The 27,350-nt window shown below is 33.4% G+C and overlaps 2 protein-coding genes across 6 annotated transcripts; both read right to left on the reverse strand.

Annotated features, from left to right (window-relative positions):
• Positions 1-286: 286 nt before the first annotated feature.
• LOC110623806 (protein EXPORTIN 1A) lies at positions 287-16,963 on the reverse strand. 4 transcript variants are annotated; one of them, XM_021768836.2, is made up of 33 exons: positions 16,553-16,958; positions 15,501-15,617; positions 14,412-14,504; positions 14,228-14,299; positions 13,771-13,878; positions 13,612-13,694; positions 13,029-13,167; positions 12,849-12,917; positions 12,684-12,761; positions 12,485-12,547; positions 12,342-12,386; positions 10,941-11,048; positions 10,725-10,823; positions 7,629-7,832; positions 7,135-7,194; positions 6,862-6,972; positions 6,525-6,622; positions 6,239-6,347; positions 5,803-5,868; positions 5,589-5,687; positions 5,421-5,501; positions 5,186-5,275; positions 4,755-4,840; positions 4,571-4,651; positions 4,295-4,477; positions 3,711-3,777; positions 2,548-2,658; positions 1,781-1,888; positions 1,574-1,711; positions 1,367-1,504; positions 1,201-1,305; positions 801-953; positions 287-729 (listed from the first exon to the last, which is right to left on the reverse strand). In XM_021768836.2, the coding sequence occupies exons 1-32, from the start codon at positions 16,664-16,666 to the stop codon at positions 831-833; spliced, it is 3,246 nt and encodes a 1,081-aa protein (XP_021624528.1). In that variant the 5' UTR covers positions 16,667-16,958; the 3' UTR covers positions 287-729; positions 801-830. The 4 variants fall into 4 exon arrangements, with proteins under 4 accessions (XP_021624528.1, XP_021624527.1, XP_043815900.1 ...); XM_021768835.2 differs by having other exon boundaries at positions 287-953; positions 16,553-16,957; XM_043959965.1 differs by lacking the exon at positions 1,201-1,305 and having other exon boundaries at positions 287-953; positions 16,553-16,960.
• A 2,782-nt stretch (positions 16,964-19,745) lies between these two features.
• On the reverse strand, positions 19,746-27,313 carry LOC110623379 (ERAD-associated E3 ubiquitin-protein ligase HRD1B). 2 transcript variants are annotated; one of them, XM_021768295.2, is made up of 8 exons: positions 27,157-27,313; positions 25,713-26,259; positions 24,752-24,928; positions 23,476-23,625; positions 23,173-23,381; positions 22,349-22,502; positions 21,550-21,823; positions 19,746-20,123 (listed from the first exon to the last, which is right to left on the reverse strand). In XM_021768295.2, the coding sequence occupies exons 2-8, from the start codon at positions 26,243-26,245 to the stop codon at positions 19,968-19,970; spliced, it is 1,653 nt and encodes a 550-aa protein (XP_021623987.1). In that variant the 5' UTR covers positions 26,246-26,259; positions 27,157-27,313; the 3' UTR covers positions 19,746-19,967. The 2 variants fall into 2 exon arrangements, with proteins under 2 accessions (XP_021623987.1, XP_021623986.1); XM_021768294.2 differs by having other exon boundaries at positions 25,713-26,256; positions 27,157-27,312.
• Between the last annotated feature and the right edge of the window lie 37 nt (positions 27,314-27,350).

Raw genomic sequence — 27,350 nt, forward strand, 5'->3', positions numbered from 1 at the left:
TTTTGTTTGTATAAAGGCCTGCATGTAATACTCAGAGAATCTTGCTCAAATCCTTGATTAATGATTATACAAGACTCCCCATCTCCATAGAAATGAAAACAGCGCTATATAAATACAACTTCGTTGCCCATTGCCATATTATCAACACAAGTACGATACTATCATTAACCCGAGATTTACAGTAGTATTGCTCTGATATACGAATATGGTTGCAGCTAAGCCCAGTTGCCAAGGATGCTGATGGAAATGCAATTAAATAATGCCATATTTAAAAAGGCCAGAAAGGTAGAAAAAAAAACCTCATATATTAAAACACATTCAAGGTACATTTTTACGATGGGAGGAAAAATAAAAAGTATGCCCCTAACCACAACATTAGAAAACGGCATCGTAGAAAGGAACTTGAACTTTCTGCACAACCCGCCCAGCATTAGTATGCGGTTACACCTATGAAAAATCAATCAAATCCAAAACGAGTCATTTTAAACAGTTTGATCCCAACCATCATGATCGAATACAACGCTCAAGCAGGATCCACAAAAACCGTACAATGACTCCCTATATATCCATTCCTACATTAGCACCTAATTACCCTACACTCAGCCAAATGGATATGCAGACACTATTGCTAGCTGCCAATCCTTCTTTGCCCAAGCACACTTTGTTATCTACCAGCTTCAACACCCAAGGAAAATTTCAGACACTGGGAGTCCAAAGAATGCTCTGCATCTATAAATCCCATTGACATTCTAAGTATTTGAATCAAGACAGCAATGGCAACTCCTAGTTTAAAATCTCACCAAATTATCTTCCACGCTAAAAATAGCCTTCTATGAGTCCAACATCTCATCTTGGATTTCATTAGGAGCAATAAGCCCTGGAATAGAAAGCATTCTCTGTCTCTCTCTTTCTCTCTGAGCAGCAGCTTCTTCTGCATAAAGATCTTTGTTGTCCTGACAAAAAAAAAAGAGAAGTATAAAAAATTGTTCAACTCATCTGCAACACAATGCCAATTGGCCTCTCCAAAACACCCTGCAAAGCATAGGGTGTGCCTTTAACATCATGCTCATGCATTGACGTCTATCATTATACAGACATCAGAAATTTTTTTGTTATTTTAATTCTTGCACAATAAATGTCTGTAGCATTTGCAATAATGGAGTAGAGGAGAAACAAGCAAAAGCTGTCATGATCTGTCACCTGAGCTGAAAATTCTTTTGATTGGACAAGAAAGTCTCTGATGTGATTCTTAAATACAGAGAGGTCAGTTCTTGACTCAAATAGCCCATTAACAAATTGAGTGACCTGAAAAGTCTTAATATCAGTTAAAGAAAGCAACAGTGAGGAAAGAAAAAATAATTTTCACCTCCGAAGCAGTCATGTTGGGAAAAGATGTCCCCAAAAGTTTAATGGTGAATTCACGAACAAAAATTGCATTGTTAGGGTATGGATAAGGTACTGTTGCAGCATCCCATAATGGCTCGGTCAGAGCGCCACTTTCAACCTGAAAAAGTACATCCAATTTATAGTTGTTCCTGCCTCAGAACCAAGTAAGAACATACAAGACACATACCAGACAAAACAAGTGCTGTAACACTAAGACATGCAACTTGAAGCCAGGTTTGTGAAATGTATCTGTCAAGACTGCAAATATTTCCTGCTCAATTGTGAGAAAGTACGTACGATAGAACTGGTTACAGAATTCAGAAGCCTGTCAAATTACAAAAGGGATTAGAAATGAACATGGCATAAACTTTGACAATAATTGAAGAATCCTTACCTGAAAGTTCTTCAGCATCTCCAATTGAAGGTTAAGACCAGTTTCAGCAATATTCCTTTCTGTATGCCGACATGCCCATATGATTGAATCCATTACAAGCTTCAGTTGCTGATGCACAAGAATAGAAGCCTAAGTACACTGCTACTTGTAACATCAACAGTGGGAGGGAGGATTGGAAAAGTAGGAGAAAATGTGAAATATAGTAAGAATAAAATTGACCCAAGAAAAAGCAACAAGCAATATGAGAAAGTAAACTGGCACCTTAGAGTAGGAAAGTTGAAATCTATACTGTACAAATGTGTGGGACAACTGGAGAATTCTTTATCAGTTATTTGATATCTTGTCGCACATATTTGATCACAAGCAGATGGAATTTCTAGCTAAATTCCAATATTTTAAAGAATAAATGGAAATAGAATTTGTTAAAAAAAAAAAAGGTCTATCACATAATTTATAAACCTATGAAGGTTAATCAAGGAACTGCATTCCAGTGGATCTGTTGCTCCCTAAGACCAACCCTATTAATTTTTCCTATTACATTCTTTCAGTTTCAGAGGAAATAATGCAATTCACTGGGGCATTTCAGAACTGTAGTTTTTTTAGAAAATAGAATATTTCAGATGTGACACAAGATAAGACCAATACAAAAAGGCTTTAAAAAAATACAGTAATACACAATTGGTGCCTGAAATGAATAAATTAATTTAAAATGATGTGTTAATGTGAGATGCCTCATCGTAATGAATGAAATAAATCCAAACACAAACCTGACTCGACAACAGAATCAAAGCAGGAAAACAATGTGTTGCAATGGCCCGCAGTAATGAAAAGAACTTGAGGCGATGCTCAGGGTAATCTTCAAAGTTTTTAGTTATCATCTGCATCACGTAATAACTGAACATGTCAGCCAAACAAGTTATGTTGAAAGTTCAACATAGATCTCATTCCCTCAAAAATTAGTTAGCAATGACATTTATGACATTTCCAATCAACCTGTACTAATCTTGAATGATATGAAGTGTATGGCATCAGAAATACAAGTGCACCAATGAGTTTTGTCTAGTAAGACATTAGGACTTTAGAGTAAATGGTGCACTTACTGTAAGATTGAGCACAGGCATTATATTAAGTTATTAACCACCAAAGAGAAAAGGAAGATATAAGAACCATCATCTCTTATTTTTCAAGAGACCTATTTTAGTACGTTAGCTGCCGTTGTTCAAGTCATTCAGATAGTGAATTCAGTCGCTGGACTTGGAGAGAAACGCACACTGAATATAATTACCGATAGAGCTCAGGCATTTTAATATTACATTAAGTTATTAGCCATCAAACAAAAATAGGAAGATACCAAAACCAACATCTCATATTTTTCAGGTAACCTCCTTTAGTCCATTAGCTGAATTTGTTTAAATCATTTAGATACTGACTGGCATTGCTTTGGCTATGCATCAACACCTCACGCAGAACTAGCTTTCAAATTTGCAAATCAATATAGACATGGAAACCTGGATCCTTGCAGCAAATATCATGCCACAATGCCACATCCAGTTATAAGATTGCAAATTAACCTAACCTGACCTTCCAGTATGACATACATCATCCTTTCAACTACACTGAAGAAATAAATCATGAATAAAAAATAACATCAATTTAGGGCACTTATGAACAGGTATTCAAATGCAGGAAAAAAACATCAGTTCTCATTTTGTATAAACCATGTACAAATGATACATTTTGCTAATGTCATTGTTCTAACAATAACCTTTTTTATCACTTCTGATTATTGCACAATTCATTCTCATAAATCAATGAGTACATAAAGTTGATAGTTGTTGCTAATGTCAAGCTAAGACTCATGACCAACAAAATACTTTTAAAAGAATATCAAACTAGATGTGAACCAAAATTAAAAACCATTCAGCCTCACCTCAAGTGTGCACTGGAAAACTGCTTCAAATATCCGGGGCACATCATCTATCATTGCAGATTTGTACCTTAAGAGAAATGGAATACAAGGAAAGAAATTTTTTTTTTTAAAAAAAGATGTACCATTTGTAAGGCAGAGAACCAGCCATTATACATATTTACAAAGCTAGCTGCCCTCCCAGTTTGAAGCAAATTACAAAATTAAGAACTTATAGCATAACTGAATATGACACCTAAGGGGAGCATACATTCAAGATAATATGGAAGTTCATAACAGCAAGTTTTCTCCCCCTTACGTGGTCATCAGCTAACCCTGAATTAACATATTGTAATTTTACAACAAGAAAAATCCAAAGCTTATCCCAGTCACATAGCCTAGAAAAAAAATCCACAAGATTAAAAAGCAAATAGCAGATAGGAAATTGAAACCTATTGGGCTCCACATTGTAAGTATTTACATTTGAATGTATTTCAAGAAATACCCACTTATTCTCTTACCAATGCATGCACTACAAATTGAAAGGCAGAAAATGTATTCTCATCCACCCACATATATAAACATACACGCAATGTATTTTAACATACTTGTTTATAATTGTTGCAAAAAGTGAAAGAACTTCTGATTCTCTTGCATCAGGCAAATTCCTTGCATAGTCACCGAGAACAGGATCCATCATTGGGGGCACAAATTGCTTGCCAATCTGCGGCTGGTCTTCAGCCTTGTCCAAAAAGGCCTCAATGAGTTTAAGTGTCTCTCTCTTAACCGATCTACATACGAAAGCACATTAGATACAACAACATTTTTTGGGAGATTCACCAAAAGAAAAAAGGAAAAGAAAAAAATCCAAATAGTTAACAGACCGTAAAAGCTTCACATAGGATGTTTTAGATGCATAAGGCCCTCCTTCAGCAATGCTACTTGATATAAGCTCACTGTACATTCTGTCAAACAATTGAAACATGATCAACATGAATTAGTTAACAATATGTTAGAATTTTCCATAAATCTCAGAGGAAGTCTTAATAATAACTTAAAATAGCATACCTATACACATTAAGCATGTCCAGAAAGATCAAAGAGATTTGGGACAAGAAATATGTTCCAAGAGAACTAGCAACACTTGTATTTGTCTGCAAGGCAACAATAGTTTGAATAAATGACAAGACCAACACAAAACATTCCAGCCGCAAGAATTGCAAGTTTACTGCCATAACATCATACCACGGTAAAGGATTCAAAACTTTAGTTGAATGACATTATAGAAATAAGAGTTGTACAAGAAAAAAAGCACAGCAAGAGAGGTGAGTAACCAATTATATTATGTAAGATGAATTACTGATATAACACCACACAATTTCATGACAACTGAATATGTATCATTTAATCCTTGTCACAAGAGCAACCAACTGAAATTCTCTGTTAGCAAAATGCCTCGATAGATAATAGGAAGTCAAATTTTGAATGGAGGGTCATACTTGCAATATGTTGAGAACTGCCCTGATCACTTCTTGATCTTTCAGAAAATCAACACTCTGGCGTGCCTGCCCAATGATTTCAGCCCATTTCTGCAGAAGTGCTTGGATCATAAACCCCAAGGTGCAGCACTAAAAACTTTCTCAACATTCAAAGAAGCCTAGAACGAGAGAGATAGAGATACATATATATATAGAGAGAGGAGCCAGTTAAAAATTAGTTGTGATGAAGACAAACTTGGTTCGGAAGATCCATCAATCTCTGCAGGTATTCATCTCTCTTCTGTGGATCAGGTTCAGCTTGAATCATATGCCCTACCTGAATATGGAAAGTAAATGTAAATGTCACATAGTTACAACACAGAGGTGGGGCGCCAAAGTTTTCTTATCATGGCATGAAATATACAGATTCATAAAATGTATGGATCTGATGAGGCTCAAGATCAGTAACAGTTGCTGGTAGGCCTGACAGAAGTTCAGACACAAATGGTTCACTTTCTCCAACCTGACAAGAAGTTGAGTAAATCCTCAGCTGCCTCTTTTTGTTGATTAAATCCAATGGAAGAACTATGTCCAATTTTTTTCACATGAAAGGAGTATTCAAGGCAAAACAGATTTACCTGGACGATGACAAATTTCCGTTTGCATTTCTGGACAATTTTCAAGAACGTGTCGCAGGCCATATCCTGTAGCACATTAATGTGCAAGTCATAAATGGCTATCACAGCTTATCCAAAAAAACAAGACCCAATCAATCTAGCAAATCACTATATGAGAGGACAGCAATGAAGAGATTATGCAAGAGGATAGGGGAAATGTAAAATGGGCTAGTCCCAAGCTTGCAAAATATCAGCCTGAAACTTCTTGTGAGATTCAAAACTTGAAGCTTTAAGATTGAGCTCAATGGCTCAAAACAAATATTTGAGCTGAACACAGGCTTGCCAACAAACTAGGTCAGCTTGGCAAGATTACAGCCAGTAAATCATATAAGAAATAAAATCTCCAGCATGCAGCATTTACATGTAGCAATGTGGAGGACACAAAGGCAAAAATAACCTGAACTCCAGGATGTGTTTCATGCATGAACTCAAACAACTTATTGACAACAGTTTTTAAAAACTTCCAATGGGCTCTAAGAAATCGCGGATACTGCCCAACAACATACCTGCAGACAGAAATAGCAAAGATAAATAACACCAAAACCTTGTTCTCCACAATGAGGTTACTGATATTGGAAATTCAATGTAATTTAATAGTAGAGCATGTTTCCCCACCAAAATACATATAATAAAGAGTTAAATGGAAAACACTACAGAAACCTTTAATGATCATGAAATCTTACATGATGTTACTAGCAATTACAGCTTTGTTATCTTTTCCCTTTGTGATTTCACACAAATTTAATAAATCACGAATGACCATCACAAGGAATCGGTTTTCCTGCCAACAAACCAAGTGAAACACATCAAGCGTACATCATAGACAATAAATGACAACTATAGCAAATAGCACATCATGCATAAGTATTTAATTGTCAAAATACAAATCAGATTTATTAGTTAAAGCATTATGTTCCTCAAGATATTTCTAAGCATTCACAATTAAGTTTAAAGAGATATCAACCCATCACCAAGAAGTGTAATTAGAAAAAAAAAGAGAGAAAATTATAGACCAGATACCTGTTCTTCCATCATAGAACCAGAAATAGATCCTATAGCCCAACATAGAGTGTTTAGATTGTTCCAACTCCAATCCTCACCACTCAATTGTTTACTTAATTTCTTCAGCATCTGTGTTAAAAATAAAATAAAATAAAATAAAATAAAATAAAGGGTTCTCCGGTTGTTGGCATTCATATTCATGAAAACAGTTAAATAAAATCCATAGAAGACGATCATTATATGTGCCTGTAAAGAAATCACATAATAGCCAAGTATGACGCACACCCGTACCTGCTTTTCAGTGTCCTCGTGATCAAGATGAGACAAGTAGATCAAGGTTTCTCTCATGATCTGCACAATTAAATTTTTATTAGGCATAGTAACACAAAATGTTAGATGTCCAACAGCTCATAACAAGAAAATTAATCCCAACATATAAAATGCTAAAGCATCATATTTCTAACTTCATATTTTCGAAAGTGAATATAACCACATCCAGTGAATGGACTTGGTTAGCCTGGCCTCAGTGTAAGATAAAATAAAAATGTGGATGCACATAACCCATTTCTCCAAAGCATGTGAATAAGAGAAATCACATTCCTAAACTATGTTAAGACTTCGCTTGCCAGTTAACAATATTTCCTTGCTTGACAATCAAATAAGATTCAGAATCCACTGAACAGGGAAAAAAACATTGAAGCCAACTTACATTTAGAAAAGGTTCACGTCCATATTCAAGTTCTACAATAGATTGTATTCACATATGAGACGTGAAGGATAACTACCTTGTATTGAACAAGAACATCATTGTCCTTCATAGTCTCCCGAACAATGTTGCCATTCTCATCCTCAACTATGAGAACCTCTTCAGGTTTAGCCATACGGCAAACCATGAGCATTCTCAACTTTGACATAGGATTAGCATAAAGCTGCCTCCGCTGCAAAATTTGTGACCCTATGCCATCAATCATACCATGAAGCGAAGGCATCTGTTTCAGTACACAGACAAAGCCGGAGATAAGTAACCTCAATAAATAGCAGGCAAGAACTACAAAGAAATCAGAAATTCAAAACAAAAACTTAATTCTATTATATTGTACATCACTTGAATGCATAAATATGGGAATATTAGGAAAACACGGTTTAGTAAGTAGAAGGTTATGGTGAAAGAGTGGAGGGGGGACTCCCAAATCTTCTATGGGGGAGTGCTCTTCTACGAGTATTCTTCTACTAATGTTGTATATGTTGTGGTGTAGATCAAGTTATACACTGGTCTTGCCCACAGGTATGTCATGGAAGAGGGATATGCTACAATTAGATATAGGGTGCACAGAGGGTAGGTAGACAGCTAGGTGATAGGCGTACTTGATAGCTGATGCACTAATTTCAAACACAGTACACGTAACACATCAATTAAATTTATGGTATGTGAATTTAAGATAATTAGTATAACCCCCAAAATAAAACAACAAAGTAAATGATAATTTTCATTCACTTATAATTTTTTACAACTTGCACATTTTGCAAGATTAATATTAATAAAGGGAAAGATCCAAAAAATCTATTATTTTCTAATATGATTTTATTTTTTATCAAAATTTTAAGAACATGGTAATGTTTATACACATTGGGATTTTAACTGAATATAACAATATAAGCTGCAAAATCCAATTAGGCATATAGTTTTTGGGCTGTATGAATTGATTTAACATAGCCTTATTTCCATACCCATTATGGTATGAACCAAGTGTATATACCCTGCAAGATGATGATAAGTGACACTGCAAGCTGCCCCAAAGGACATCAACGTCCACCTTGAGAGTTCCACAAGAAAGGATAGGGATCCAACAGATCTAATGTAATCTACTTTGAATAAATGATACAGTCCAAAATAAGTCATCCTTCAAGATGTTGACACGTCTTCAGTCACCAATCTACTAGAGGCACTGAAAATATGAATGGAAAGCTCATCAAAACCTACACCAAGTCAATGCCAAAAAGGTGACTTGACTACAAAGTCCAACTCCTTACCAAGGTGAAAGATCAAAAGTATGTTGACCACAATCGTGACAGCATAATATTCTACAGTAAATGAAGCATGTGCCAAAAATCTACAAGAAGATATCCAGATATATGACATCTCTCAAACACCCCCAGAGGTACTTATCCACTAACTTCAACACCATTAACCACCTGATCTCTCCATGATTACATCTACACTACCAAAACCATATCTCCAAACAAGTATAAATAAAAGGGACAGACTCACGAGGGGGGCTGGCTCCTTAATCCACAATCTGCTATCAAATTCCAACACTACATCTCTTATATTTTTAGTCATAAAGACTTATCGATTCATCTTGTAGGTGTTCATGCACCCTTATCATCCCTGCACCATAAGAGATCCATCACTTCTTCCCATCCTCAAAAACCTTCACTAGCTCCCGCTCTTTCTATCTCACTCACTACATTTATTTCTGATTATTTTGTACCAGGTCATTAGTATTTTACTTCTAGTTACTACCTTAATCCATTGGAGTGAGGTCATTTGGTGGCAATACTCCACCCTGCCTTAACCTCTTTTTCTGATTTTAAGTTAGGCATGTCAGAATTTCACAGACCAGCAGATTTTTTTACAGTACCACATTAGATTTTAAGAGTTAAAGAATATGTAACCAAAAAAATGAGCCAAAGAGATAATGATGGAAAGATGCTGCTTTTTGTCCCCTGGAGTCAAACCACTTCTTCCTTCACACCATGTTCCAAACCACCTAAGCATAGACTTACAGAAGTTATTTTACACTTCCCTTTTCTATTTCTTTTTTTTAGAGGTCCTGATTGATGGCATACTACAGGTAAAAAGACGACAAGGTTCCACAAACATCAGTACAAGAATGTATAATCACTGAAGTGAGCAGAAGGGTCCTCAAGGACGAAGAAATAGCTTTTGCAATGGTTAGCATTGAATCTTCTTTTTCTCCTCAGCTGCTTCTATCTACTCTTCCATATCCTCCATAAATTCCTGTCCCCTTTTTCCTGTAATTTGAGATTTTGAATTTTGGTGACCTGGGTTGCATCTGCTAGCAAAGTGAATGGAGTAAACGGATAGTAGAACTTGGAGGGTCCATTGAATCTGTTAAACTATGGTCTCCCCGCCAATTTAGACAAAATTTCACCAAAAAAGGCTTTTAATTGTAATTTTAACATATATTTTTTCAGAAACAATTGGAGTTAATAGTAAATATACATATTCTCCTAATTCTTATTATGCATATATATCAGATTTGGAAAAACATATTCTACTTTAAATAAAAGTAAATGTACAAACCTCATTTTTCTAACTTTCTTTAATAACTTGCATTTCATATTTTTCTCTCAATGCATAGGATTTTGAAAGTATAGTGAAAAGCTTAAACATATTATAAATATACAATTTTAGAACTTAGAGAATGACTTAATAATTTTCCCACAAAATTGAATTCATTGATTTGATAAAGTTACCATCAAACTAATAAAATGGATTCAATATATATTGGTTCTACAAATGATTTTGATTAATCATAAATTCAAAAGAAAGTGATCTCTCTCTCTCTCTCTCTCTCTCTCTCTCTCTCTCTCTCTCTCTATCTATCTATCTATCTATATATAGCATGAGCTGACATTTCATTATATATGAATTAATATATATGTATTTTATAATTTTATGTCCTGCCCTTAAATGTGGCGAAAAATTAGAATACATGTGCATATATGCAGATGTACGTGTGCACTGTGTCTGTGTATGTACATGCAATATGTGCCCCGCTGAAGAAAAACATTGGCTCCTCACTGGTAAAAGCTCACCTAAAAGCCATTATACGACAACAAAAGACATGCCTTACCTGCAATCCCATTACGTTTGCAGTTACAGCAGGATTATCCAAATTATGATGCGCCTCAAAGAGCTCCAAAACCAATGAGTTCCAATAGTCCAAGCAAACCTGCGTATAATTGGAGGCAGCAAGGCAGCGAGGAATCAAGTCACACAAAAAGGAGGAGAAATTTAATTCAAGACAGGGAGAGAGTAGGATGGGCAATTTCAGGAGAGAACACTTTACCTTAAAAACCTCTGTGTCATCAACATATGAGATATTAATAAGATATTCAAGACCTGCCAACAATGCAGATATGTTCTCTGGTGAAGCCTCCAGCACTCGAATGTGAAACTGCAACAAATAAGCAATTATCATCAATGCCTTTTCAACAGGCTAAGAGGTTGAATTCAGGTGCTAATGCTTTTCAACAGGCTAACTGGTTAAATTCAGGCGCTAATACATTGTAGAGGCCTAAACATAAGGCACCTGGTAAGAAATGAACATTCATGAAATACATTGACCAACATGTTTCACCAGATGCAATAATTTTGAAAATTCACAACAATGCAAAATTTCAAATAACCATGGTTGACAAGGATGCAATTTGTCGCAAAGGAGGAGCATATGCAGGAAAAGCCTGTCTATACATTATAGTATACACATGCATAAAAGGGCAAAGCCGCAAACGCTGTCACAGCCATATCAATTCAATATGTAAAGAAGTATTATTCAAGGCAGCAATCTCATATTCTTAGACTTGAAGCTCATATCAAGGCACACATCTCCCATACAGTACAAGGCAGGCATTTCCCATTCAGAGCAAGTTATGAATATCTCATAAAATTCACCCACAAGCACATTCTACCATATGAATAGTTTAGCATTTTTATGACCACAAATCTGAAATCAACATTTGAAAAATATGCCCAGTATGTACCAAGCAATAAGCAAAAATGCAGGTATGACTTGAGCATTATTCCAGTGTGTTGATGCATCATTAGACCAGTTCACAGAATTAAAATAAAAAACTCCCGGCAAGTATTTAAACTGGCAATTGCAGATACAGCACTTTGGTAACACAACAGAGCTGCCTCGGGGCATGCCCTTGATTACAAACCCATAGAGCATGTTTTCTTATAGAGCAGTAATAATTAACTACCAACAAAGCCAGAATTAGAAACAAGAATAAATCATAAAAGCTAAATGAGATTTTATCATCATTTTCTTTAATGCCATAGACATTGAGTGCCAATCTGAACTCAATTTGAGAAAATGTCAAACCTAGGCCACATAGGAGAAGGCTACATTCATTTTTTCCCCTTGATAGTCGATACAGCTTTATACAGGGCCATTTCTCCTAGATAAGTTAAAAATTAGAATATTTCTAATATCGTATTATTCCCTACTGCCATTACTAACTCATCCTTTTTTCCTTTGATGCAATCTCTCTTCCTCACCCAGTCAACAGTCAATTTTACTTGGACACAGAATAAGAAAATTCATTGTAGAAAATAAAACTACCGAATAATGTGTGGTAAAACAACCCACATGCAAAGAAGGTTCAACATGCTGCATCATTGTTTCTCCGCTTATGCCTTCCAATTTTGTATTAAAAGAATTAACCAAATCAGAAGAGAAACTTGCCTTGTAAAATGAAGAGAAAAACAATGCCAAATTCTGAATAAATGCCTGAAGAAGCAATGAACAACAAAGACAGTTAAAATCTGAAATATATAGTGTTGAGCCTTAAAGGGTTTGGAAGAAGAAGCCCATAGTGAAATACTGACCTGTTCCTCGCTAGAACCGTGAGAATAAGCTTCTGGAATGTTTGTTGTTGGAGGAAGAATGGTCTGAAAAATATTCAACAGAATTCAATAACAAGAAGATATCAAAAAGAGCAATACCCAGATGTCAATAGAAAACTCACAATTACATTTTAAATGCAGAAAGATGAATTCTATTTCTGAATTTAAATGCCCCACCCACCTGTAATTGGACCATGAAGAAATTATACATCTTAACATACTGCACATTGTAGAAGTCTCCAAAATTCAGAGCTGCAACCTGTAACATCAGATCAAAAAACAATAACAGCACATTACAGTTTTATAACAAAGAAATTATATGATCCTCTGAAATGGTGCAGTGTACCTCTGTCAAACACTGGAGGGTAAGATTTCGATATGATGGCACAGGGAAAAACTTCAGGAGTGTTTCCAGCTGTATCAATGACAGAAAATGTTTGAGATTTAAGCATATATGAAGAGAACTATCAAGACAACAGCTAATGTCTTCCTTCTATCTAACAATTTATGCAAGAAATATACATACCAGAGGAGATTCAAAAATATAGCCTAATGGAATCCAGGAAAGAAATGCATGCAAGGTAGACAATGTTGCCCGAATAAGCTCAGTTCTTTGAGAGGCTGATAGTACATATAAGCATAACTCATGGATGAGTTGAAATTCACTGCAGACACCCAAACACCATCTTTATCAAAAACAATACACAAGCACAAAATATAATAAGGAGAAGATGCTGATGATACATAAATGAAGCATCTTGAAATGATAAAAGGTAAAAAGAAAAAAAAAAACACACAGCTCCCACTTTGTTCAGCTTAAATTAAAAAAAAAATATGAAAAATTTACAACAAGCAAAAATGAAGATGTTGCTTGGTCATAGGAAGAGCTGCCAGATTGGTATTTGGTTCAAGGGACACCTTATGTCATGGAATATATGCAACTAACAGTTAATTCCACTTCTTTGAGAGCAGTACTAAAAACAATAGAATGAGTTAAACATGTCCGACCCCTCAGAGAAACACAGAAACCCATCTCTCAATTTGCAACTCTTCAAAAGTACATGAGACCTGCACAGAGAGTTAAGGAAACAACAGCCTAACACAAATACCTGTTAAGTGATTGTTTAAGCTCTTTGATCTTCTGTTGAGTCATTTCCCCACGAGAGAAATCAAAAACTTCTTCACTTAGAAGCTGGCATAAACAGCTTACGTTACTCATGCATAACAAAACAAGTATGCTTAAGAAAGATGATAAACAACAGACTTACTTTCAATATAAACATGCAATTCTCACAAATCGTTTCACTAGTTTTTGCAGCAGCAACAAGATCAGGAACAAAGCTTCTCCATCTAGCTGGCCACTCATGTTTCAATATCTGTTTGATCAGAGCAACAATAACTGTAAGTCTGTAAATACAATCTAGCTATAACTCAAATTCAGATACGAAAAATAAGATAAAATAAAATAAAAAATTTATTGAGAAATGTATTAAGAGACCCATTAATTTGCAGGAACGTGCACAGAATCAGACAACAAAGAACAGCAGAACATGTCTCGGATAAAACCAGTTTGCAAAAAAGAACATACAGGTTACAAGAGTTGATCACAGCATCTTTTTTCAGTTGTGATAAATCTTATTGCAAAAACTTCTAACTAGAAGTCTCCAAGCAATAAAGATTAGTTCCCTTGCTAATTCTTCTGTTAGTGAGGCAACCAAGTCATACCTGAACCAAAATTACATTGAGCTTGTTGACATATAGCCTTTCCAATCGAAAAGAAGCCTCATTGCTGGATAGCTATACAAGATAGTGCAAATGAAAAGAAATGTCAATAACAGGAAATTAGCAGAAATATAAGAGGGAAAAAAAAATCATGCTTCTTTCAATCACAATCTTTCCAAATAAATACCTGTACAATGACTTCAGAAATATAATTCTTCATTCCATCCCGTTGCTCAACAGGCAAGGCATTCCATCTATACTTTATAACACCTTCAAGGACCTGCAGACAATAAGGATTAGTTTGCCTGCAAATTCTTTACACTGCAATATTTTTTATACTGTATCACTGCAATATATTGGCAGAGTTCACCATTCCAGTGAAATGTGTTTTTTTTTTCTTAATGAAGTGGAAAGTAAGAATAGAAGGAATATGCATTCAGACCTCTACTATAGTCACACAAGAATAAAAGAAATAGGCTCCACTCATTGACTTGAGTACTAACTGGATAGCCTGGATAACACCTTGATTTGGGCCTCCAAAATCTTTAAGCACAATTATATTTGGGTTTCATTCATTTGATAAAATTAACTATGTTTTTTTCTTTGCCCAAACCTCCACTTCTATTTCAAGTTAGAGTAGACCATACATATGTCAGCTTCTAGGCAATTGTTGTTTGGTACTTGCAAAGGTATACATGCTCCCTTCACAGACTAAATTAGGTACTTCCAAATCCATCCAACCCCTGGCAGGAATTTGATGCCTTCCAAAGCCCTTATAAAGGCTCCATTATATTCAATAAGACCAGCAAGGCCTGCCTGGATATATGTCCAAAAGCCATAAGCCAAAGGCAGAGTAAACTAGAGGGTGTAGTGCACTGTGGGCCTTTTGACCTCATGCTGCATCTACAGACTTGAGACTTCCAGATTCATACCAATAGCTTACACTAAAAGACATTCATGTTTTCTAGCTGCACCATACAAAATCTTGATTGCCCACACACTTTTTACAGCTTACAGAAGCATCAATTAGAAGTTAGAACCCTCAAAAGATATGCTTGCAACAAAGTCAGTAATAACTCAAGTGATAATAAATTATCTAAAACACCAAACCACAAAATCCTCAACAACTAATTCATGGTTTCCAATAGATACCTCATCACCAGGGAGCATTAAACTTATAAAATTAGTACATAATTATGAAGTCAGCATTTAACTACAACACTTTTATCAAATGACCTATAGTTCAATTATAATGCAACAGCATACTGCAACTAACCTGCAAAGCAAAGAATTTGGTGTTCAGGTTCTTTGTATTTTGTAAAATGTGGACAACTTGGAGCCACATATCTGGATTGCTTTGTAAATTCTGCAATATCCTGTCTGCAGCAGCCCTCTATCACCACAAGGGTAAAAATTAAAACAAAAAATAGGGAGAAAAATTAACCACGTGATGAAACAAATTCAATGCACATGCCACAATCTAGACTAACAATTGATCCAGCAACCACGTTATCATAAAAACACGCCGAGAATCCAAAAGCTCAAAATTCCCATGACAATGACAATTAAATTAAGCCTTCAGTAAAAAATAGCTCTAAATTGAAGATGTTCAACAGCAAAGCAGAACTGGAATAATTAAGAATCTCAGAACGAAATCAGCACAACTATTTAGTTTGATAAGCAGAAACCAAAATTTCTGGTTCGGAGTGACACTGAATTACAGCAAAAGCATGATGCAAAATCAGAGTGGAGCAAGCGCCAAGCTCACACCTAAGGCAATAACAACTGTTCACTGATTTCTAATTAGAAAAGGCATCGCAGAAAATGTCTCAGTAATACTCCGACAATGCATCAACAAAGTTGCTTTGGAAAACCTAGGGTTGAGCAATTTAATTTTCACAGCATTCCTCGCACTTCCAAGGGTAACAAATAGAGCATAAGAAGATAAAAAGAAAATTAAAGCCTTCACCAAAATTTCAAGCCCTTTAAACCCAAAAACCATTTTCTGAAACCATTCCCACTTTGTCAGCAGCCAAACAACACCGGTTGAAAGAAAAGAAGGGGGGGGGGGGGGGGAGGGGGAGAGAGAGAGAGAGAGCAACGCGCAAATGGAAACAAATGCAAATCTTCATGCATTTCAAAAACCCTAAGATTAAGAAGCCGGACTTTTACATCACAGTCAACGAATTGACCCTCAAGCAGAACTGGAAAGAGACTGCTCAAGCATTTGCAAACCCCGTAAAAAGACTGAAAAGTTCAATTTTCCGCCATTGAGTTGCTCACTTTCACAGGAACCAAGCAGGAAGAAACAAAGAAAGCAAACCTCACCTCTTCCTTAGATCCGGTGCCATAAAACGCAGCAACAGTGGCATCGAGTAAAGGAACATCAATCGGCTGGCTTAAATCTCTAAGTTTCTCAGCAGCCATAGCCAAAGACGCCATTAAAACGAAAAAAACAGAGACACTGAAGCTTTAGAAAACCCTAACACTGTAACAGCAACAAAACCAAACCCTAAAAGAGAGAGAAAAATAAAGAAATCGAAAATTCTAGAGATAGAGAGAGCGGGGGAAGTGATGGTTAATATGTTATCATGGACGACTATACAGAGAGCTTAGAGAAAGCGAGCAGGAAAAGGCGAAAAATATAAATATTATATTATGTTACGTTATGAGACAGAGAGACTGCTTGAAATATAAGCAGAGGGAGGGAGGGACAGAAGATTTGACATTTGGAAGTTTTGGAATAGAGTAGACTTCAATTAAAAAATTAAATAAATTAACAGGGTTTTAATGCCGTAGGGTTTTTAATTTTAGGAAGTGAAAGATTTTAAGGCGCTAATATAGAGCGAGGGAAGGAGCGGTCCGGTTCAATTTGGTGAGGTGGTGTGAGGCGAGGGAGGAAGAGAATACCGCGGTGAATTTATATTAATTTTTTATTCAATTGATTAAAAAGGCTCAACTTGTACATATTTATATTTTAATTTAATTAATTTAATTTTTATATTTTAATATAATTTTAATGATCTATAAATTTTTAAGTTTCATATGTGACAATTTAATTCTTTGAAAAACAAGCTGCAATTTAATTGTTTATTATTATAATTATTTTTTACTTTATTAATTAATTAAAAAAGATCTAACATTTATTTTATTTTCATTTTAATTTAAATATTTAAATTTTAAATAAATTAATTCAATATTTATATTTAAATATAATTTTCAATAATTTTAAAATTAAAATTAAAGACAAACAATCTAATTAAATATACTTTTTAAATTTTATTTTATAATAATAATTACAAATATTTTATAATAAATAAATTATTTAATTTAAAATAATTATATATATATAATAATTAAAAATAATATATTTATTATAAATTTTTATAATTATTAATACAAAATAAAATTTATTTAATCAACAGTATATTTAACAGTTAAATTATTGTTATTTTTAAAATTAAATATATTATTTATTATAATTAATTATGAATTAATATTATTTTCATATATAAAATTAATTTATATTTAAAAAATAATAAAATATTTTATTTAATATTGTATTTAATTTTTATATTTTAATTTTTAAAAATTAATTAAAATTATATCTAAATATAAATATTGACAAATTAAATTAAAATATATGGAATTAATTTATATTTAAAAAATAATAAAATATTATATTTAATATTTTATTTAAACTCTTATATTTTAATTTTTAAAAATTAATTAAAATTACATCTAAATATAAATATTAACCAATTAAATTAAAATTTAAATATTTAAATTTAAATATAAAATAATATAAATATTGAGCTTTTTCATTAATTTATATAAAAATAATAATAATATATCTAGCATCAATTAGACCATTAAATTATTATATAGACTATTAAATTTAAAAATTTAAATATCAATTAAAATTATACTAAAATATAAAAATTGAGCCAATTAAAATATTTGAAATAAAATATAAATATACGAATATTGAGATTTTTAAATCAATTGACCTAATTCTTTTAACTCACTTTAATCGTATAAAAATGATAAATAAAATAATAAATCACTTACTGTTAAATACATAACAACGAGAGATTTTTTATGACTTAATAAAAATAAAATTCTTTTAACTTTTTTATCCTATTTAGAGTGTTTTGGAATTTTATATTTATGTTTGAGCTAACCTGGGTCTAATTTTTTAATTTTGAAAATGTAATTAATTCCATTAACCTTTTTAAATTTAGTTTGATAGTATAATTTTACATATCTCCTTTTAGATCCAAAATCAATTATGAGAGTTATAAGGAATGTGGTTTTTATATGGGATTGTTAGTGTTCCAGAAGAAGACTTTAAAAAAGATACCTGAAGGATATGATATCAAATGGTAATGTCATACTGACTAGATGAGATTGATAAGTTATATAGTTTATTTACTTAGATATTTTTTTTTAAATAAAAATTAGGGATTGGGAGGGTAGAATGGTACTTCTCATATATCTAATACCGAACTAAATATGTGAGTGCAAAATAATTAAACAATATTAATTTAATTATTTTTCTCCATATATTTATTTTATATATAAATACATCATTCCAAAAAGAAAAAGGTTATAATTACTTTTGTGCATTAAAATATAATTAGTACAGTGATCCTTGAAACTTTATTTAATTAATAAAATGGTGTTTTTCAATAAATATTCGTATGTATATTAAATTTAGTAATGTCATATTTTATCAATGAAATTATTTTTCATTCTCAATAATTAAATTTTATAAGAACTAGAATTAAAATAAATAAAATAGACTTTAAAGTAAATATTTTTTATTTAGATAAAAGATAAAAAGACAATAATAGTAATAATAATAACAATAATAAAGTTTTTTTTTTAAATATTGAAGATAAATAAAGTATAAAAGTTATAATAAAATTATAATTTTAAAAAATAAAAAAAAGTCAAAAAATTACACTTTTGCCATTATACCTTGAATTTTGGTATTTTAACCGATCTATTCTACCGTTACTTATTAATAGTGTTAATAACGACATGATAGAAATAGATTATATGATAGAAATAGATTATAGGCTATAGTACATGGTATATTTATTAAAAAAAAAAAAAACCGTTTAGATACATCCGTTAAAAGTATAAAACTTCAAAATTTTTTAACCATTAATAATATAATCGATAAATCAATGATAATATGGCTAACTTGTATTTAATTATTATAATTTTTTATTAATTCAACTTATGGTTTTAATTCAAATGTGCAATGGGCTACTTCAATTAGTATAAATTACATTTGAAATCGCATCAAGCAGATGGGATACAAATCAAATCCAACCAGGCAAAGCGTTTGAAATGATTAGATTTGGGTACTCTAATTTCCTCTTGATCATAATATGGCTTCAAGATGATTCTGATCATGATGATGCCTTGAGATGTTCATAAATATGAATAAAAATTAATCAAACTCAATGTGACTGGATGCCTATGGTGTTACCAGAATAGCACTTCCATATGAAAAATGTTATAGAAACCTTTTCTCTGTTAATAACATTTTCTTTTCCATTTAAAATCATTACAGAGAAAAGAAGAATATTTATGAAAATTAAAGTGAAAGAGGCAACCCCGTAGTGAAAGAACTAAATTTGTGAAGCTATGTTAGGATCTTTCCCTAGTTCTTCTTTTGCCTATACATATAAGCCTCTGCTCTCATGATACAATTACAATTGTTAAAGGACTACACATCACTCTCCCCACAATGACCAGAGTCTGATGAGGATGAAGAAGTTGCAACTGTCTTACCTTTGCTTTCTGATGATGGTGTTGGATGATCCATATGCACACTACCCTCAGGCCTTGGCTGATGTAGAAGTTGGAGCTGCCTTTGCAGGGCCTGTAGAATGGATAAAAATGGCAAAAACGCGAGATAATCAGGAAGAGAAATAAACGTATTTGTGCTGTCAATCTTGCTCTTAAGGACTCAATTGTCTATATTGGGTAGTGTCTTTTCATGAATGTCATACACTGAATTCATATATTCACATGGGATGACCGTTCAGATTAATTTATGTGTCATTTTTGTAGTACTGTATAATCCATATTTTGAGGATATAAATACAGTACCATCAATTAATTATGCTAAGAATTCAAGTATGAACATGACAAAACACAATTAACCTAAATTACATATTTATAAAATGGACTATTGAAAAAAAAAAAAACATTTACAGTAATTCATATTTATATTCAACGGTAAAAACAAACCTTTTCAATTTGTCATAATTATACTTTAGTTGAATTTGTACAAGTTAACAATAAATTACAATATAATCTCTAAAATTCTATTTGAATAATAAAATAGTCTTCAAATACATATTTTTATTACAACAATATCATTTCTTTTAATCTCATTATTCATTCCTATTCTCACTTTTATATAATATCGCATATATTAATAAAAACTTAAAATATAAAAAATAAAATAAAATTTTACAATATAAAACATATAGTATTTCATTTTATTTAGAATCTTATTTATAAGAAGTAAAATTTCCCAAAAAAATATATACAATTTATAATATGGAGTATAAACATTCAATAAAATATTTTAATATATATTATTTATATGTAATTTTTATATAATAGAAGTTTATTTATAATAAATATTATTCAATATAATATATTTAATATTATATATAATACATATAAAATTTAAATTAAAGAATTATATATTTTATTAATAATAAAAAATTTTAAAAATTATATTGTAATTTATCATTAAACTTTCTAAATTTAATTTAATCCTTTAATTATAATTATAACAAATTACTGATCTTATTATAACAAATTACTGATCTTATTTCTCTAAAGACATTTAAAGACCATAATTTTAAGGTGATAACTGACAAGTTTAACAGTTACCATACATTTTTTAAAGATCAAATTAAATATAATAAAGATGTATAAAAAGTTGTTATGGTTGATTCATTGTGTCAAACGTGTGATTATTTGCAACCAACTCACAGCTAGCACAATCAAGGCAAACCCCAAATGCTCTAATTTCCTTCAGGTTCACATGCTAGGTCCAATTTGTTAAATTTGCTATTATATTAATACATTAAACCACATTCATTTACACCTTATAGCATAAGTTAACGTCATCGCCAGTAAAGACTTGAAAGCAGAGAATACTAGTTAAAACAACAACAAATACGACTGACACCCTCATTCAAAACTTGAAATAACATACAAAAATAGTCATATAAAATTTTATAAAATATTAAAACAGAAATTTCATGAGATCAGTGAACAGATGGCACCTCGATCTGGTGTTGGAGAAGCTTTTTCTGAGCTTCCAACTCTGAGTTTGGCATATTGCCCAACCTATCTCCATGATCTGCATTGGCACCAGGAACCTGAAAGGGTGCAAAGACATAGTGGGAAAATTGCGGAAGGGACAAGTTTGAAGGCCCAGCAGGGAATGCAGACTCTCTCTGTGATTGTCCTATCAAGGCTTGTTCTGCACTAGACTCTCCATTGGCAGCATCAGCCAAAGGCATTTGTGCGCAGGGAAGCATGGTGTATCCAAGAGACCTGCAAATATTCAGAAAGTTAATTTATAACGGTCCACAGATTTAAGGCAGGAACAGGGCCTCTATCATCTTTAACAAGTAAATTTGAGTTAGGAATGGAGAAACTGTTAAGCATAAACACCTTAAAACATTTATCATGTCCGGTTGTATATCTCGGCAAACAAACCAACCATGGTCAGAATTAGATGACCAAAAGCTTAACTCTACATAATTCGATAACACATTTCTTTGACTGCTTTATACAAGAAGGCAAACATAAAAGGTGGAAATGTGTATGGTAATATCGATAATATGCTTCATATAAGAAGCATTGCAATTCAAACTTCTTGAGATGTATTGCAGACTGCAGATTGGGAAATGTGATGGGCAAGCATGCACATATGCCCATCTGCCATGTCTGTATTGCAAGAGTAGGCATCCACAGATTTAACTGACAAGTATAAAGCAAGGATATGGGTGTAAAATGAGCAGCACGCATGTGTGCTTTAAACATATAGACAACCATTCTTAGCATATAAGTGCATACCATGCTAGAGTATTTGCAGAAGGGTAAACGAAAGATTTCTCATATACAGCAGCAGCAGCAGCAGCAGCCTGGAGCCTGGCTTGATGCTGGCTCAAATGATTATTTGGCATACTACCAACTGAGCCATGCAGTCCTGTACTTGTGGTGCCTGTCCCTGTTCCAAATTACATGAATTAATCAGTGAACTTCAAAAGACAACTTCACTGAAATTATTGGTGATCTAATGAACAAAAGGCAAATGCAACTAAAAAGAATTATTAATAAACCATATCTACAAATTTCAATCAACTTCACAGCATCTAAATATCTGTACGACACTTTTCCAAGATACTAATTAACAGCAGTAAAAAAGATGGTTGAGAATTAAGGGGATGATATTGCATAAAAAATCTCAATGTGGCTAAGTGAAAGCAACTGTAAACACCAGGCTTGGTGGCAGGCAGATCAAAGTAATGTGGAATTGACTCTTATAGCTAGAGGCACTCATAAGTTCTCATCTACTGAAATTATTAACTACCAACTTAAATGATATAAGAAATGCATGTTCAGAGAAACAATCCATATTATGGAGAGATTATGTTGTACAGTGCTTGTTTTTTACATTATAATAAAATTTTTATATTTCACTTGGCATTTAGCAGAGTCTAATAGCAACAGAGGATACCATATAGCCAAACCAACTAATTTGGGATTAAGACTTCTGTTGTTGTATTAGCTTTGCATCCAAAATATACAACACAAACTTTAACCAATCTGATTTGCACGTCAAACAAACATGTTCATCAAGAACAACAGAAACGAGACAGGAGTAATATAATAATTACCCTGCAGGTGAGTATCTGATTGTGATCCACTTTGTGCTCCAGCTGCACTTGTGACATTCTCAGGTGGTACAACTAGGGCTCTGCATGTAGGACAAGTATGTTGCCGCTCCAACCATGAACGAAGACAATGAACATGAAAGAGATGTCCACAGTTTAATCTTTTGGCTGTGGTCATCTCTTCCCGGCAAATAATGCAGGTAGCATCACTTCTGAATATTCAAAGGGAAAAGTTAACTAATGCTGATTCGAACATTTTGTGAAAACTTTAATTAACAGAAGTGCTCAATGAAGTATAGAACTCACGCATTGAGCTCTTCAGGTGTTGCATCTGGAAAACGATCATTCATATTTGATGTGATCTTACGGTAACGAATGAAATCGGCAACACGAAGTTTGAAATTCCTGAATGTCTCATAGAGCTCCCTTATTAAGTGCAACGGTACACCATAGTTCCTACAGAAACAATCACAATTTCATTAGATAAAATGTAGGAAGCTTAAATTGGAGCAAGTACAAGCAAAAACATATAGTTGGATAATGTATAAAACAACAAAAGAATTTTCCATAAGAATTTCAAGGAAACATTGACGACATTATAGCCAAGAATTGAGAAAATACAAATCTTACATACCTCGACTTCACAAGAGCATTGTTCAAAAGACATTTTAATTTATCTAGCAACTTACAAATCAAAGATCTTAAATGACTTTTACCATGTAATTGAAATGTGTTGAATCCCATATCGGTTGTGGAAAGGGATAATGTGCCCCTTATATGGGCCACAGGCACTTCTCTCCCTTGAGCTAGCTTTTGGAGTGAGTTAAGCCTGGTCCAAATTTAACATGGTATTAGAGTCTCCCCATTCGATATTGGACCTCCCATAAATATGTCACGCACCAGTAAAAATTCTGAGCGTAAAGGGAGTGTGTTGAATCCCACATCGGTTGTGAAAAGGGGTAACGTGCCCCTTATATGGGCCATAGGCACTCCTCCTCCTTGAGCTAGCTTTTGGAGTGAGTTAGGCCAGCCCCAAATTTAACAAAATACATCAAGACAAATTTCCAATATCTATTTTTTATAGACGTCGACCATAAGCAAGATAAAGGGTCATATCGTCCAGCCAAGTTGGCCTTTTGATTCAACAATGAGCTTGCAAGGAACAATTCATGCCGGAATGGGCTCTATAATGAATTATATCAGAATAGTAATTAATGAAATAGGCACAAGAAGTTCAAACCAGCTGAAAACTTCATTCCAAGAAGAAGCAAGCATACATATAAGTGAAATTTAAACGATCAATACGATGGGGTTCAAAATGAGTTGTGCACTACAAAAGTTGAATAGGTTCCAACATATTGGTGGAGTAAAAGCCTTCCACATATCAATTTCAAAACCAATTTTTTAAAATCAATATGACAACATTATTCATGAATATTCAGATCTATGTCCAATCAGATAATGACATAGGTGTGATCTGGCCATCGGTATGACCCAATGATATCTTAATCAAAGCATGATAAGATTTTTTCACATGCATAACATGTGAAAAAATGAATTAAAGTTAAATTTGACTACTCACATGAAAATCACAAGGAAGAAGCAGAGGTACATGGATAAGTGAAGCAAATCTCGAATAAGTTCCAAGTAGAAGGTGTAAACGGCTTTTCTTTCCCATTGTCCTTCCAATAGCATGTCACTAACGTAGAAAATATATTTTATAAAAGTAGAGACTGTTGTTGTTGCTAGTATCATATACCTAGCATACACAATGGTAAAAATTAAAGCAGTGTCAAACAACAGTGGATAGAATTATTTTAAATAAAACAAGCTTTTATAAATATAAAGCACAGTATTCAATAACTATGCAATTTCTATAACAAAATTGCTATGCATGTAGATCCTTCTAAGACTGGCATATCCATGATCACAAAAGGCATATTAAGCAAACAAAAATACTGAAAGTGGTGGCCGCCTAGAATGACATGGCAAGTTAGTGACTACAGCTTGAGATGATGAATTTATTGTCAATGCCATAATATTACTTTTCATTGAAAAATCAAATTACTTTTTTAAGCAGAAATTCTTCATTAATATTTATCTCCTGTAATCAAGTTTTAGCACTTACAGAAAGGGCAATGCTTAAACTGTTGAACTACTTGTTCATTAAGGACTCCTGACATTTCAATTTCAAGACTTTTAAATATCATTTAGTTTGGATGAATAAAAGATATTTAATCAGAGTGCGAGTTGGTCTTTTCCCTCCATCCCAACAGTATAAAGCAAACCTCAGTGGAGCCACACAGTTGATAACATTGACACAAGTTACTGTCCCTTTTTTTTGCTTCTTACCTGGATGATACTTTAAATAGTTCAAGACTATCCAGCAACAAGTTCAGTGCAAAGCTAACAAATGTTAACAAATGATTTTAGATAAGACAAGATTATAATGGTTCACAATTATGGCATCAAAAGAACAGCCATATGTTAACCCAATGGCACATAATATAGAGAAAAATAAAAAATAAAGATAAATTACTCACTCGAAGGAGAAGAAGAGAGAAACTGAAGCCTGACGTGTTTCTATCAAATACTTAATAGAACTGTACAAAAACATACTGTCTAGGAGAAGGAGGAATCCGAGAAATGAAACTATCCGAATGTGAGACAGCATGGGCACTGATGGGGTTGTCTCAATGTACTCAACCCTCTTTTGAGCTAACCAATGTAATGCCTTGATTAACAATAAAGCTGCGACCATAGCAAGAAATGTCACTGAGAAGTCCTGCCTGAAAATAGTGATAGCAAAGAGAATTTCCATAACCTCTCTCCACGACTGCTCATTTAACCTTTCAACTTCAGCTTCTCGGAGGGAACCAAGGAATACCCATTTAGTTAACTGCCACAAAATGCACATAATGGCTAGACCCATGTTAAGCAGAAGCACCAAATTGATCTTAGAGGTCGACAAATAAACCATAGCTGGGTAAAATTGGCCTCTACTACTGAATGCATGATAAAGAGCTGCTACAGTTGCCACCAAACTGAGGCTCACATATGTACGAAGCCGCACCATTTTCACCGAGTCTGCTGTTGCACCACATCACACAATCAATATGTACATTGTACATACATATTATACTCTTTAGATAATGTAATCAAACTGAAAAATTTTCATAGGCTCCATTTGGAATTCAGGTTGGGGGGCCAAAAAGGAGTTTTTTTTTTTTTTTTTTTTTTGGGGGGGGGGGGACACCATTTTAGATTCTACTAAAAAAACCAGTTTGGAAACTTTTGTTTAGTCATTTAGGAGTACTTCTGACTAAAACATCTCAAATATAATTTTAAACCTATTTACCCTCTAACACATCTGAGGAATTATTTTTCTCAGTGACATCAATGACAAACAGGCACTTAGTTTGCTAGCATTATCATTTAATTCTAGCACATGTGATTTAAATAAATGCCAATACAAACATGGAGCCTATTGCTTCTTTTGGCTGAGAAAAGCTGAGAAAATGCATCACTCATATATAAAAATTAATAATAATAATAAAATAATATTCAGCTTCCTTAACTTCCCCCAATTTTCTCAGCCACTCAGCAGTTGGCAATGCCAGGCTTAAATAACAAGCACAATGGACACAATCAGGGTATTACCAAAACAACTAATCGAACCATAACAATCTGACCATGAAAAATAAATCAGAGTCCGATCATTCCATGTTTGGTGTATACATACATATATTATCTCAGTATCATCAAAATCGCAATAGAAAAACATAAGTCAAATAAAAAATTTCATATCCATTCGCATTTAATCGATTTCTCAGAAACCAAACAGTAACATTGACCGGAAAAAAAAATCATTACCTACAGCAAATTACGATAGGATGGAATCACCACTAACATATCCCGGAAAATCTCAAAACACGTAAACGAAAGCTTTAATAATTAATAAAATCCTTAAGTCGATTTTCACAGTACCTCTGAAATTTCCCCAATTCCTTCAAAATTTCTGATGCCCTGCACCGTTTTTCTCCTTCGAAAAATATTAGATTAAGGAGCCATAATCCATGGATATGTACAAGCAGCGCAGCATGTATGTTCGTGTCACCGCTTCCAATAAGAGTAAATCACGTGTGCCAGTATCTTGACCCGATTTGAAGGTGAACCGGGTC

This window comes from Manihot esculenta, chromosome 9 (assembly GCF_001659605.2).
Source record: "Manihot esculenta cultivar AM560-2 chromosome 9, M.esculenta_v8, whole genome shotgun sequence".
NCBI lineage: Eukaryota > Viridiplantae > Streptophyta > Magnoliopsida > Malpighiales > Euphorbiaceae > Manihot > Manihot esculenta.